At 41.8% G+C, this 15,103-nt stretch overlaps 1 protein-coding gene across 4 annotated transcripts in view; it reads right to left on the bottom strand.

Moving 5' to 3' along the window:
* DOCK1 (dedicator of cytokinesis 1) overlaps positions 1–15,103 on the bottom strand; it is a 315,877-nt gene that overhangs the window by 42,457 nt on the left and 258,317 nt on the right. For all 4 annotated transcript variants that reach the window (XM_082310428.1, XM_082310427.1, XM_082310426.1 and 1 more), the window contains 3 exons: positions 14,455–14,574; positions 5,498–5,587; positions 2,801–2,905 (listed from right to left, as the gene is read on the bottom strand). In XM_082310428.1, the coding sequence (XP_082166554.1) occupies positions 2,801–2,905; positions 5,498–5,587; positions 14,455–14,574 (315 nt within the window). The remainder of the gene's footprint in view (positions 1–2,800; positions 2,906–5,497; positions 5,588–14,454; positions 14,575–15,103) is intronic.

The raw sequence follows: 15,103 nt of genomic DNA on the forward strand, positions 1-15,103 counted from the left end.
GGATATTAAATACCTTTTGCCTGGTAAAACTTAAGAAATTATTCATAAACATTTTACAAAAATGTTATTAAAGCTTTTTTACTTAATGTACCACAAAGGATTTTTGCTGTTTGATGCTTGATAAGAGCTGCTGCATGTACATTACTCTACATGTATTTCAAACACCACAATAATTCTTTTGAGTTTTTCCTCATTGCATCTCTTTAGAGTTGGTCCTTTGATACACACGGCAGCTTGCACACCATCATGCCTTTGTGTCTGTTACTGACTTATGGCTTTGCCAGTTTGCAGAACTGCATTTAGAATCATAGAATCACAGAATCGTTAAGGTTGGAAAAGACCCTTAAGATCATCAAATCCAACATCAACCCAGTGCTGCCAAGTCCACCACTAAACCATGTCCCTCAGCACCACATCTCCCCGGCTTTTAAATACCTCCAGGGATGGGGATGCAACCCCTACCCTGGGCAGCCTGGGCCAGGGCCTGACAGCCCTTTGGGGGAAGGAGTTTTTCCTAATATCCAACCCAAACCTGCCCTGGCGCAGCTTGAGGCCGTTCCCTCTCGTCCCATCGCTTGTTCCTGGGGAGCAGAGACCGACCCCCCCGGCTCCAGCCTCCTTTCAGGCCGTTGCAGAGAGCGATGAGGGCTCCCCTCAGCCTCCTCTTCTCCAGGCTGAGCCCCCCCAGCTCCCCCAGCCGCTCCTCCCCAGCCTTGTGCTCCAGCCCCTGCCCCAGCCTCGCTGCCCTGCTCTGGCCACGCTCCAGCCCCTCCATGGCCGCCTTGGGGTGCGGGGCCCAGCGCTGAGCACAGCATTCGAGGGGCGGCCTCACCAGTGCCCAGCGCAGGGGCACCATCACCTCCCTGCTCCTGCTGGCCACACCAGTCCTGACACAAGCCAGGATGCCATTGGCCCTCTTGGCCACCTGGGCACCCTGCTGGCTCATGTCCAGCGGCTGTCGACCAGCACCCCCAGGCCCTTTCCCCCGGGCAGCTCCCAGCTGCTCCTCCCCACGCCTGCAGCGGTGCCTGGGGTTGCTGTGCCCCCAGGGCAGGACCCGGCACTGAGCCTTGTTGAACATAAGCCTTGGGGCAGCTCTGGGTACTGATGATCCTGCCACCTCCCTGCGTGCTCAGAGTCTCTTTGGCATGAGCTGCCCAGCCATAATTTGGAGACCAAGCAGTGGGCTAACATACGAGAGCTCATCTCCCCGTTTTTGTTTGATGGCCTGCACACACCAGATGCTGCAAAATTCACTCTTAGCCCGGCAGGAACTGCCTGGGGTCAGCTTATTCCTTTCAGCTGCAAAGAACTGATAATTTGTTGCTTTCTCAGCAGGGATAAATGGTACAATAACGCCTGTACTACGGCATCCCGGGGTGTAAGGAAAGCCACACACATTTGCTGCTTCTTGGGATGATTCAAGCATTTCAGTTTCTTCACATGGGCCTTAGTCAGCTGGTGGAAAAGGAGGCTTTTTCCAAATGAACACCTGATTAAGTAAAAGTTTTATTTCTCGCGATTTTTTAAAGCCTTTCCCATCTTCACTTTAACACACCATGAAAGACCAGCTGACCACAAGTAACCTGACAAAGCCAGCTTGATCAGCATTCACTGGATTTATCCAGTGAGCTGGGCTTCAGTATAGGCTTGGGCTTGCTCCTGGTATTTATTATGGCATAATCTGAGGGAGTTAACATGGAATTACTCAGTTACAACCAGGAACTCATCTCCTAAATGCATATTTCCAGGAGAAAACTACTACCAGCCCCTGGCCTAAGACTAAATCTCTCTGAGTCTCCTGGACTCAAAGAATAATCTGAGAATAATGAGAATAATCTTATTCTTCTGTCTCTTGAACTGCCTTAATCTACTGTAACTCTTCCACCAGGGTTTGGAGAGAGTCTCTTTCCAAATTGAAAATCCTCAGCTCTGTAGATAGATATGAGCAGCAGAGCAGCTAAATAGCTAATGTGTTATTTCCATGTCACCGACTGGCAAGTGCCAGAGAATCACGATACAGATGCAACTGAGATGTCTTAGATCCCCACCCTTCTTTAGCCACTAATTCAACTCCATAACAATCCTGCTATCAGTGGAAAAAACCTACAATGTTACTGGACTTAATGCTACCAGTATCAACCAAGTGATGTATGTTTTAAACTGACATGTGACTCATGAAAATCAATGATAAAAGATTGCTTTTAAAGGTATCGCACACATCGCTGATATTCAACTTCATTTTAGTGACTATGCTGGAAAGGACGCTCACATGAAAACACGGTCACATACAAAAGGCTTCTCTCCCGTACTCATATATATATATATATATATGAGTGTGTGTATATATATATAGTGTGTATATATATATATAGTGTGTGTGTGTATATATATATATACACACAAACTATATATATATATATATACACACACACACACCTGTCAGGCAAAAATGTCACTGTTTCAGATGGTGCTGGTTATTACCCTGGTGGTAATAATTGGGTGGTATATCTTGGGTAAAAATTGGGTGGTATATCTTCATTTTTAGTGATACCCTGAAGAAGTATATAGTATTGGATATGTTTGAAGAAAAAGCTTCTCTAGTAAAATTCAACTATTCCATATTGGAAACTGGAAAGGAAAAACCAATGTTTGTCTTAGGCACCTAAAAACCAACCACCGGTGTTAGGAAGATTGTAAATAACACACTGACAAACAATAACATACTTTCTCCACAACCCAGGGAAATTTCCAAAGCAAGAAAGCTTGCTGTTGTCTGTGGAAAAAGGTGGACACTTACCCTTATGAATGTTGGAAATCCCTGGCCGTAGTATCCAACAGCAAAGTAGTCTGGTTTTGGTCTTATCACTTTCACAATGTTTTCATAGAACTGGGCTTGCTTTCTCTGCAAAATAAATAGGAAGAACTTTAATGACCTAAACTTTAAGGAGATTCCCTATACTTAAGATCTAGATCTCTTTTACGTGTATCTCTAACTTAAAGATGTACCTTCCTCACTCGCCCCTTTTTCTTCACCTATCAGATATATGCTAGTATTTGGAAATACTAGATTCTGTAGCCATTCTTTTTATGCTCGTTTTGGTGAACCTCACCATTCCGTATCCAGTATGGAGACTTTGATGAAGGCCAAGAATTTGCGAGGCAGCCTGAATTCCCGGTTGCGACACTGCCGATGCCAAAACACTGGAACAATGAAGCACGTACTGCTAAAGCCAGCTCATCTCGATGGTGCTGACTCCTCAGTTTTCGGCTGTTACATTTCATTACATTTTTCTACTGCTTCTTTTCCATATTTACAACTATTTATTTGCATACGGAAAGCAGGCAGTTGAGAATTGCAGAAAAATATAACTTTTGGAATAAATACACGCATGTCAGACGCCATCTGTTTTCGATGCAGAACCCTTCTTTATCTCAAATGATGAAATAATAACAAATGTGCAGCTTCAGACGATCTGTTCATTAACTTATTTTTAGTCTATTACTTGCTGTAAGAGAATGAATTCTGATTTGGGGGGAGGTTTATTACTGCTCCCGTACGACAGATAACAGTAAATGGCAAGAAGACTACAAAGACCCAGATCTGCCATATATTTCTCAGCTCACCTGTAGCAAAACTATTTTGTCATTTGTGAATTGTCTTAGCGTCTAATATTTAATATTGCTTGAACAAAAGAGACAATAGGGAGAACAGAAAGAAAGAAAAAACTTTTATATTTTATTGGGGGGGGGGGAATAAAAGAACTAGCATGCTAATGCTATCCAGCAGCAGCAATAAGAAAAGCCGATGGGGTATGTGAGACCTGACTCATACGGGAGCGTGAATTTTGATCTTTGCTTTATTAGGGATGAAGGCCTAATGCACGCTGGTACTAATTTTTGTGACATCTCTCTCTGTTTCTCCTGTCTGATAAAGAGCAGGTAAACTCAGCTGTTTGACCTGAGAATCGCAAGTTTTGGGTTTCCCCTGGTAGAAGAGGGAGAAACTCCATTTCCATGTGCAGATGCATAATACCTGGTTCATACCACTGCCTCTCCTGGCATTATGTCACTTAATGTGAACAATGACATACCTACTGTGCAAGAGAAATGGGGAAAAATATCAGTATTATTTGCCATGGCATTATTTGCCATTTTTACATTGCCACAATGTACAAAGTGCAAATTCAGACTTCTGCTCCAAAAATGGATACAGTATGGTAAGTAAAGAGTGGTTGCCTCTGTGACAAAAGCTGTTCATGTTCCCATGTGCAAGCATAAAGGAGATGGAAAATTAAAAATGAGGGACTCGTAGAGTAGCTACCCACTGGTGAAGAATCACATCTGACACACGAGAATCATTTCTAGCTGAGGAACAATTACCAGGTTCCTTTTATATCGACATGAAGAATTTTCTCTATTGAACGCAGCCCTACTGACAGCGGTGCCGGCAGCAGGCCAAGGAAGACTCTTCTGGCATACCGCAGCCCCTGAGAAATGCTCTATGTACACATCCTTCACCTCCTGCAGCACAAGGCAACGTGAAACCAGGCTCAGGCAAATCAGTCCAATCGGTCTGTCACTAAAAATTGTTAAAATACCACAAAAGGAGGACCATCAAAAAGGGCTATAAATTCAGCTCTAGAGGGCTGGAGGACAGAACCACGGACAAAACAAAAATTATGTAAAGGAGTGAAGAAACCATATAATTGAGAGGAGTGGTATTTACCTTTAATCTTTCCTCCCCAAGAAAAGAGATTCTGGGGAGATGGGGATGGAGATGCTTCTGGGGAGACAGCTCCTAGCCATCCTCAAACTGAGCGTGGGTGGTAGCGGAGAAAGAGGGTGCGAAGACACCATATTTAATGCCCAGCTCTGACAGACTGGGATAAGGCAGATCAACAATTCAAAGAAAATAAGGACAATGTACTCTGGCGAGCGCAAAGGTAAAATGTATCACAGAATTTTCAAAACCAAACTGGAATCATGTCCCAACTCCTGTGAAAATGGTTGAGAAGTTAGGAGGGACAGTGACAGATGCCATTTATCTCTTTGGAGAAGAGCAGGAGAAAAAAAAATGGTGCAGGCATAATGAGTGGGTAACGTCAGGGCAAAAATAACTGACTCTAGACATGAATGCTTGGGGATTATTCATACCTAAAAAAAGAAACGTGAATATGGAAAGACACTTGAGAGAGAATGGGGATTCTTTCATGTTCCCATTTGTATTTAAATTCCAAATTTCCTTTTATCCCCCAAATAAATCAGCTTAACATTAAAGAAATATTTTTTTTTTTCAGCTAAAAAAAAATAAAATTCAATTTTTTTCAGGCATTCCAGTGGCAGCCAGTTAATCAACATTTGTCCAACAAAACCAAAGCGGGCGTCTATTTCTGCATTTTACTGTCATAAGAGAGATTTTCACTATAATTTTAAAAGCTTAGAAATTAAATTCTGAAAAAATTGTTGCTGTGTCTATGCCATTAAAAAAACCTACCAGCAGTTCACTGAGTTGTTCATAATCAAACATTTCATTTTCATACTGTTCTGCTAGTTCTTTACCCAAGGCAATGGCCTCTTCCCACATCTGTTGAAAAAAAAAAATCACAAAACAACAACAAAAAAACTGAATTACATACCTTGGTTAAACAACAACATAGGCATAAAATAAATCTTAATAAAACACAAGAAAATGCATTGTGTCACATGCCTGCAAACACTGTGCATCGGATGTGCCAAATAGCTGTGACAGCATTACCCACACGTCTCCATTTGATGCAAATCAAGTAAAATGATCAAATTGCTTCAGAAAGAAAAAGATTCCTGCTAGCCCAACTAGATATCCAATAACGTGTAAACACGGCCTGCCCACAAAGACACCCAGAGCCTAGGACTTGGATAAATGCTGTTGATTGATTATAAGTTCCTAATCACCTCTCTCTACCTCTAATATCTATAATCTGTATTAGACAGGACAGGCAATTTGCAGATACTGCTTTGAACAAATATTCATTACATTTCTGTTGGTTCTTTTTCCTCTCTTGTTCTTCAACCATGAAATTCAGCAGTCGTCTCATCTGACCCCAAGAAATTTAACAATATCCTTCAGCTCTTCAGAAGCCAGCAATCTTAATGAGGAGCAGCAACAATGTTTTTAAATGTGTATTTTTCATTTTTTCTACTTTACATGTAAAGAACCACTCGAACCCAAAAAGATGTTTAAATTAGCACACCAGGATATCCACGATCAAACTCGATGATCTGCCTCTGCTGCTCAAATTTGGCTGGCACTGCTGACCTCACTTTATTAAACAAATGAGATTTGGAATGAGTTATAAATCCATTTGATTCATATTATGCTTCATCTTAAATTTAAATCCCTTGTCCACACCATCTAATTCTCCTCTCAACATCAGGCCACATGTTCCTTGCCCCGGTGAAATACCGAGACGGCTGCAGCTGCAGAGAGCAGTCGGATGAAGGAGGGCTGAGGAAAAGGGCTGAACACACGTTTCCCTGTCGCTCCCTTGAAGACATCCACCTTTGGGAGCCAAGAGTTTGAGATGAAGCACCACAACTCCCAAAGATGGTGGGAGCTGGATGCTGGCGAGGGAGAAGGGGACCCGTGCTCCTGGGGAAACCTTCCCGCACACAACCGATTCCTGCATCCATCTCATACAGACCCTCCAATCCCAACCGCTTTAACGCACTGCCTAAATAACAAATATTTTACCCCCCAAGGCCCCCCAAAACCAAAAAGCCCTCCAAAACACACAAATGAAATCCCACCACTCAAAGCTCAAAATGTTGGGAGAATTTTGTCTGTTGATCTGCAAATTGAAATCACATTTATTAATATTTCAGGAAAACTTGGGGAAAAAAAAAAAAAAAAGACTTTTAGGAAAATCTCTAGTTCTAGACACTGATTTAAAAATACGAGTAAAACATTAAGGGTTCATACGACTGTCGGTAGGACCAAGACTGCTGCCAGCACTGGCCTGAGGAGTCAGGCAGGGCACAGCTACCTGTGATTTAGTGGCACAAACATCAGACTGGGACCTAGAATATCTTTTTTTCCCTAGGAATTGGCAATTTGGCGCCCAGCCAGGCTGAACGCTCAGTAAGCCTTCCCCCACATGTAACGTGCTGATGCCACAAAAGCAAGACATGGCTCGGGTCCCACCAGTTTGCCCTCCGTTCCTGCTCCTCCCTGGAAATGAGGAGCCAATTTTCAAGTGGAGGACACCCATCCCGCAAACCCAAGGATGGACTGAAAGATCGTCCTGGCAGACCGAGAGGGAAGGGATGGAAAGAAGCAGCCTGAAGAGGCAGGGAGCTGCGGATGGTGGAGGAGATGAGGAGCTGCAAAAGCAAAAGTAGTTACAGGAGACTGCAGGGAGAAAGGACAGAGATTTACGCTCTTGAAGTAAGGGAGCGAAGTAAAGAGAAAATATGGGCCAGAAACTACACAGGTATGGCGGAGTGAGGGAAAAGGAGCTTCTGAGTCCTAAAGAAAACAAATGGGCAGATGCATGGGCAAACGGAGACTGAGCAGTGACCTAATTTAAGACAGCACAGCGACGGATGCTCGTGATGGGTAGAGCCTGGTACCTACATTAAATTCTCCTTACGGCTCCAAGTGATGTTTGACCCCTTCTCTTGATTTTTCTATTTTCTACAACAGGGTTCATAATATTATTGATCTAGGGAAGAGGACTGGAATGAGCATGAGCTACCTCATGTTTGTAAAGTGCCTTGAAGATGAAAAACGCATCGGAACAACTAATTACAATCACCGTAATGAGGGATCACGTCTGCAGGAAATCACAAGGCAGTTTCTACACTCTGCAACACAATTTTTGCAAATGGAAGGATCTGAATGTTTTTATCTGCATTATGTATCTAATCTAGAATGATGATACAGAGCGTGTTTTTATTTCTAAACAAAAATTAACATGAGTTTAATAGTAAAGGCATATTTGCAGAAAATGGAGTACATTTTCACATACTAGGCTGAGTTAATTTTGATTCAGAAGAGCAATATACTACCAATTTATAGAAACTAAACTAATACTTAGTTGTTTGGAAAGTCAGCAAGTGAAACCTTTCAAAATCACTTAACCTTTCTTCATTTTGACTGCCACTTGCTCTTTAACTTCAGTCATCCATAACTTCTTCTGCACATTTTCATTTCAAAGAAAATGGCGTTACCATAATTTTGCTCCAGATTTAACCAGTCCCTCTCCAAAACTGAAGCACTTCTACTCTCTTTTTCGTTGTGAAAATATTTATAGATGATCTCAGGCAAACAGCTTTGGAGCTGAACAAGACTAGAAATAAATGGAAGACTAAATAATTTTAGATTTGCATCAACACTGTAAACAAACTCATTCAGTTCTTCCACTGAATCCCGAATAAGCACAGACATTGCGACGCGTTTCCAAAGCACGGCTGGCAACTGCAAGCACCGGCTGGGTCCTGAGGCTGCGTGCGATTTAATGCAAACTCATTACACCTGGCCGTCAAGAGGCAGGGGATTCTGGATTAGCGGTGGGAGAGAGGAGGGGAGGAGCGGAGCCGAGGGGCCTGAAACGGCGTCTTGGCATCGCTCAGCGCGAGTGCCATCACACCACCGCCGCTCCGCGGCCCGCAGCAAGCCCGTCCTGGGCTGTCACCGTCATCTACGCTGCTGCAACACCCAGCAGCCCATCAAAACCCGACCTGTGCTGTCCAAGGTACATGCAAATGCCCATAGGGAGCAGAAATGACGACTTTGGCAGAATTAAATCTTTTTTGTCATTATTTTTTCTCCCCTTCCCATCCTTGTCAGTCGAGACTCTCAACACTCCGGAGCGGTGGCTGTGTTTCCGTTGTGCCTCCCTCAGCCTGATAAAACCCTTTAGGTGATACTAAATATAAATATTAATAATGAATTTTATAAATGTTTCAGAGCTTAAAAAATGAATCCTCAAATTAGTTATGATATAGATTTAGTTCATCTCCAATATACATGCAGTAATCACACAATCCTAGCATTCTCCCATGCTAATATCCATTCCCCTATCTGTAAGCGGAGATGAACAGGAAAATACCGGATATTATGAACAACATATATTTCCAGCTTAAATGATTGGAATTACTTTAAAAATTCTTTAAAAGTTAGTTTACCAGTTATGCTGCTCATATTTTGTCACATTATTTTTACTGGAACAACTTCAGGTATAGGTAAGAGATAGAACTACTCTTTTCCTACCGTGCTGCAAACACCTGATACAAGGGCCTCACCATGGGAAAAGATTCTTCCAGTTTTTGCCAGCCTCTGAGCTGGCCCCTCTCCAGCCAAGGGATCTGTCTTAGAGAAAAGCACCTACTTCTTGTTGCTACTACCTCTTAAAAACCCCAGTCCGCTCCAACATCTCTGTTTTGAAATCCAATTGTCTGGTTCAATCCTCCGAAGGAACACCAAGAACTTGTATTATAAGACTCAATTTGTAAAATGTCAAGTGCCCTGAAGTCCGGAGGTCCGCGACTCCATTAACCACCCGGCTTTTCCCTCGGCCGGTTGTGCAGCTGGATCACAACACCTGCAACATCCCCGAAAACAAAACCACAGCTGGTAATCTTTCCAACGTCGTCACAGACGCAGGAACCGTGTGGTTAAAATCCCCTGCACAGCCCTCTGAAAAATTCCTCTGTTTACTACAGAGCAAATTTATTCAGGTGAGGACAGCATGGCTCTGGCAAAGGATCCTGATAAATGAAATTTATATTCTTGAAGGTCAATAACTCCCGATCTGCTGCCTCGCAGATTTTCTGCCTTGGAAGGTTTGCCCGGGACATGGCAGGTCTTCTGGAGGAATGAGCCGTACGGGGAGCTACTACACAGGATTTGTACGACGTACAACTCATTAATGCGAGAAACAATTTATCTGGAGAGTGTACCAGAGAGAGAGGTTGGCGATAGCGGAAGGAAAATGCTTCTTTTATAGTGAAGGCATAAGAAAAATGTGTATAGCCTAAATTTAGTTGTGTAGACACGAGCTGCAAATCGTTATGGGCAAGACTTTGAGGATGCAGGAGGAGATCTTTTTAGGAAAAACCTAGCAATTTAATTTAATTTTGAAGCTGGCTTGCTTGTTGCCCAGAAAGAACTGCAGCATCCAATTTAGTTTTTGAGGTTCTTTAATAGCAGCAAAGTAGGATCTTAGGATATTTCTTAGTGCCTGCTGAGTTAACGGTCAGTAAAAATGAAATAATCTAGGATAAGAATATTATTATGCAATATTCTGATGCATGAGGGACATTCCAAGCTGTTTAAATTTCAGATAGTGTTAATTAACCATCATGTAAGCTTAATATTTTAAATAAAATGTTGAAACACAGTATTTCTCTATTGCTAGTATTGCATTCAAGATGTGCAAGATATCGCCATGGCTGGAAACCTTTTAAAGCAGCTTGCTATACTCATTTGGAACACGGTCAAACACCGTATCTTTGCTCTCTGAAGACTGTCTCTGTCCTTCACAGCTCTCAGGACGGGCTTACGATCTGACGTGGGATACGAGCTGGACGTGAGCCTCGCACCGATTTTTGGCAGACAGGTGAATTACACCACTATCTTGTTAGATGGAAGAAAAAGCCACTTGATGCCATCCCATTAGGTGGAAAAAAGACATTTTAAGCCAAAGCGTGGCATTTACTGCGTAGTTTCAAATATTTTGTGTTTTGTGGCTTCAGTAAAACAGTAAAAGCTTTTTTTGGGGGAGGAGGGTTGAGGGAGAGGAGAAGGGGAAGGAAGGAGGAGCAGAAATAAATGAGCAGTGTGCATTTCTTTACTTTTTTCTCCCTGGGACCAACGCTTTCAATTTATGAAGCAGCAGTGGAAAACACGTACTGATTTATAGACTGCGGCATCTACTGGCAAACTTGAAACACGTTGCTGTTTGTACGTTTTACCATGCAGGAATAAGAATGCTGCTGCTTCCTTTATGGCTCCAGAGACCACAGGAGCCTGTTTAAAAATAGTATCTTATCTTTGTAAATGACACCAAGCATTTCTTGGCTTCAGTAGTTCATTAGCATTGACTAACATGAACTGCTCCACACGGGCAAAATTTCACCCCCTTCCCTCATCACTTTATTACCGCCACTATTTTTCCTTCTCGTCCTGAGATAGTCTAACCTGCCAATTTTCAGTAAAGTCCCTGGATTAAGGGCTTTGTTGAAAATTACAAAGCTTCAGCAAAACACAGAAAGAGCAAACACTTCAGAGCAGTTCAAAGGACAGGTTAGACTGCCGTGATAAGCGTGAGGATAAGGGTTTTAAGGGCAAAAGCCAAGAGAGATGGAGATGAGACTGGAAAGTGCAACTCAGTGAAGAATAATCTAGGAGAGAAAACTATGCGTATACTAGGGAAGCTTGGAAGTAACAACATTTCATTTTGAAAACAAAGAGCTTAGAAGAGTAATGAAAAGTATTAGTAATAAGGAATCAAATCCATAAAGTAGAAGAACAGCAAAATGCAGAAGTGGTATCTGAAAATGCTAATTTATCAAGGTGAAAGGTGTACGTCAGCTTTACAGAAGACTGGTTTAAGGGCCAAAAGTCAAATATAAGTAAAAAAACAAAGTTCCTAAGAATAATATATTAAAAACTAGAAATCAAAACGAGGAATCTTAAATGGGTCTCAAACTACAAATAACAAGGATATTCACGGTGAAGGCTGGTATTTTGTTCTCAGCCAAAATGAAATGCCCACACTCCTGCTTTCACTGCAAGCCCACACTCCGTATTATTAAATTACAAATTTCTCAGGCACTTCTGGTCTAGAAGTGAGAGGTCCACTCCAGTCCAGTCTGTGTATGGAGGATTATACCTTCCTCTAGATTCATCTCACCATGAACGCTAATATTTAGGGAATAAACCTCATGGTTGGTCTTCACTTGAAAAGTGCACTGTGCGTTCCTCTTGGGAAATTACTCCGCTAAGAGAAAGGGATCATGATTTTTGAGAGGCTGAACTGCACTATCCTTTAAAAAAATAAAAAGCCAATGTTTCATAACCAAGCGTCATCTTTTAGGAAACCCCTCTCCATTTCTTCTACCTAATCTTTCCAACCACGTTTACCTTCCCTCTCAAGTCCACCGCTTCCCATCAGGCAGGCTGGAGTGGAAGAGGCACAATCTCACAACAACTTTAAAACAAAACTCCTGAGCTTCTGTAAAAGCCTGGAAGTAGCTCTACAGCTGACCGGGGTAAAATTACCTTCTTTTGACATCTGTTGTTAACTCTATGGGAAGAGAAAGCAAAGTAGTTGGGATCAACCCCGAGTGAACTGCCAGGTAGAGACACAGCTGGGCAATTATGGTAAAAAAAAAAAGACAAATTGGTTATTGTATCGGTACAGTCTTCTAAAAATGCACAGCAAATACTATTTCAGATGTGTTACTGATCATGGAATGGCATAGTTAAAGTAGCTGCCGGACTGCATTTGCAAACTGCAAACTGCATAGGTAAATGTAAGCAGTTGATTTAACCTCATGTCAGAACATCCCAAATGAGAAGATTAACTTAATTCTTCTGTGGAAACCTCAACTTTGAGCTTCCTGACATTTGAAAATTCATGTAAGATGCTCATATTCTCAGTGTATATTGACTTTTACTTTTTTTCCTTTTCGTGGAACAATAGAAAAAATTATCACCAACTGGAGTGACCAGAAAATAAGAGAAGAAATATCTGTAACCAGGAACGAGTGCTTTGAAAATGAATCATCTCCTCACACACACACACAAAAAATCAGACAGGAGTCCTACGACTTGAGCTGGGCAAAGGAATACAAATCGGTAATCACAGTGGTCCCTTTGATATTGTTCACCAAAAATTTTGAGAATAATGAAGATTCGATTGTTTACTCTAACTATGAGGGAAAGGGAAAACGCAGCATTTTCAGTGCTATTTCTTTCGAACGCAGGCCGAGCCTTCTCTCATTTCTAGCTGTAAATCCGAAAAAATTAAGAATGGTTATTCAGGCTAACAACGGTCTCTCAAGCGTGGATGCCGTGCTGTGTAATGTGGCGCGGGCGGAAAAGTAAGCAGCAGGTATTTTGCCTGCTGTTTATATAAACAGCTCATTAGCACTATCAGCAGAAACGGGTGGGTACAACTTTAAGACAGGCTGTTTTCAATATAGATGTAAAGGACTCTGCAGCTTTTAATTTATAGCTAAAATGCATTGGCCTGGTGCTCAGAAGAACAATTCCCACCGCCTGTATACTAGCGCCATAAAAGACTAACTGTGAAGCCATAAAGACGTAAAACAACAAAATAAAAACATGCAACTTCTGGCTTTTCCTTTCCAGAGAGGAATGTAATATTAAAATATACTTTTAAACTAGCTCTGACCCTAATTCTAACGAGGTTCTCCTTACCCGCTGTTAAAGGGTTAGTAAAAGCTTTTTGAGCAGCAGAAGCGTGCTGGGGAAACCAATGCTATCGACTCCATAAGCACCGAGGCGCCTACACAAGCCCCAGCCCCACGCAGCCTGTTTGTGTAGCCCGGCTCTATCGCAGTCTGGAATTACAATTTTTTTTAGCATCATTTATTAACAACTTCTAAATATTGCATTAAGATAAGGTATAAAATTTGACCTTTTAAGCAAAGGTTCTATCAAAATACTAATCTGATTCTGCTAAAAACCTACTTGGAAAACATGAGCTGGTTGGATAATGTTCTAGTTCTACCAGAAAATGACATTTCTGTTTGCACTACATTTATGCAACAAAGATTGCTTTTAAAAACCCAAGTTTACATTTCTGAAATATTCTGACAAAGAGATCTCTACTTCTGTATTTAAACATTTTGTGCATGAAATACCCAAACACGGGTACATCCCTACTTCTCCCTGTCTACCAAGTTAAAGCCCTTGACCTCTGTGGACAGGTAACCCCGGCATTCTCCCCTTCCCACCATGGAATGCCGAATGCAAATTCATCTTGCAATAAAACAGGCAATTGCAATGAAATATTCCCATCTGGGACTATTTCTGCCTTCTTACAATATGAACCACAGACATCCATTCTCTGAGGGAATCATTTTGTGTATATGAGAAAAAACAAGGGTAGCTGAAGGACTGCATTAGCTATTGCAATTGCCAGAAAAAAGAAGTCCCCCAAATTACATGCATCACTTTTTTATTTTCTGTATGGCATCATATGCACATATATTTACCCTTAACACAACAGTTATAAACGTACCATTGATTTTTTTTTTTTTTTAAATATTATTATCTTTAAGTGCTAGCTGATGGACCGTTTACATAAAGCACTCCAAATAACTTGCAGCAAGTTTAAAGTTCTCTGAAGGTCATTTGATGCAAACTATGTTTACTATTCAACTTATAAGTTAGAGAGAAAGGCAATGAAACATGTTTGGACTTTCTTTTTCTCTTTTTACCTTGCCCTTGTCAAAGTAATGGATAATTTCTTGATAGAGTTGATCTTTCAACTGTCCTTGAGTAGCAGCCTGGTATCCATCCCGCTGGGTAAGATGTGCTGCACATGCTTCTTCTGACCACTAAATCATGCAAGAAAGAGGAGAAAAGTGAAAGCAAATCAAAAATTATGAAATATGTCAGTCAAATTAGGCTAAATAAAATACTCTTCTTTTATTTCAAGAAGTGGTACCACAGCTAATGCACTAACAACGGGTTTTTTTGCGGTTGTGTACTTTGATTCCTTGGGCACGAGGCCCATTTACTTCAATGCTGTAATTGGAGGCTAATTACATATATCAGCTGGAAGGAAGCTTCTTGAGGTGGCTTCCTCTCCTCGGTGAGTTTGATGAGACTGACCTTGGCCTGCTGATGGGTACAACCTGCTGGATGCATAATGAACACGAGCGGATTTATGTTGAGAGAAGCCCCGAAGCCAAGATACAGCAATACAAATGGAAAGGACTGTGGGCACAGAAATTAAATGGCTAAAATTCATAGAGAACATTTGGAGGCAAGGAAAAGCGCAACTAACTTTATACAGCCTGTCTGCAATTAGTAGCTCTTGCTCTTCCAGCAAATGCCTAACGGCTGAGGAGCAAGGCACAGACA

This window comes from Platalea leucorodia (genome assembly GCF_965183815.1).
Source record: "Platalea leucorodia genome assembly, chromosome: 4".
In the NCBI taxonomy this organism is placed as follows: domain Eukaryota; kingdom Metazoa; phylum Chordata; class Aves; order Pelecaniformes; family Threskiornithidae; genus Platalea; species Platalea leucorodia.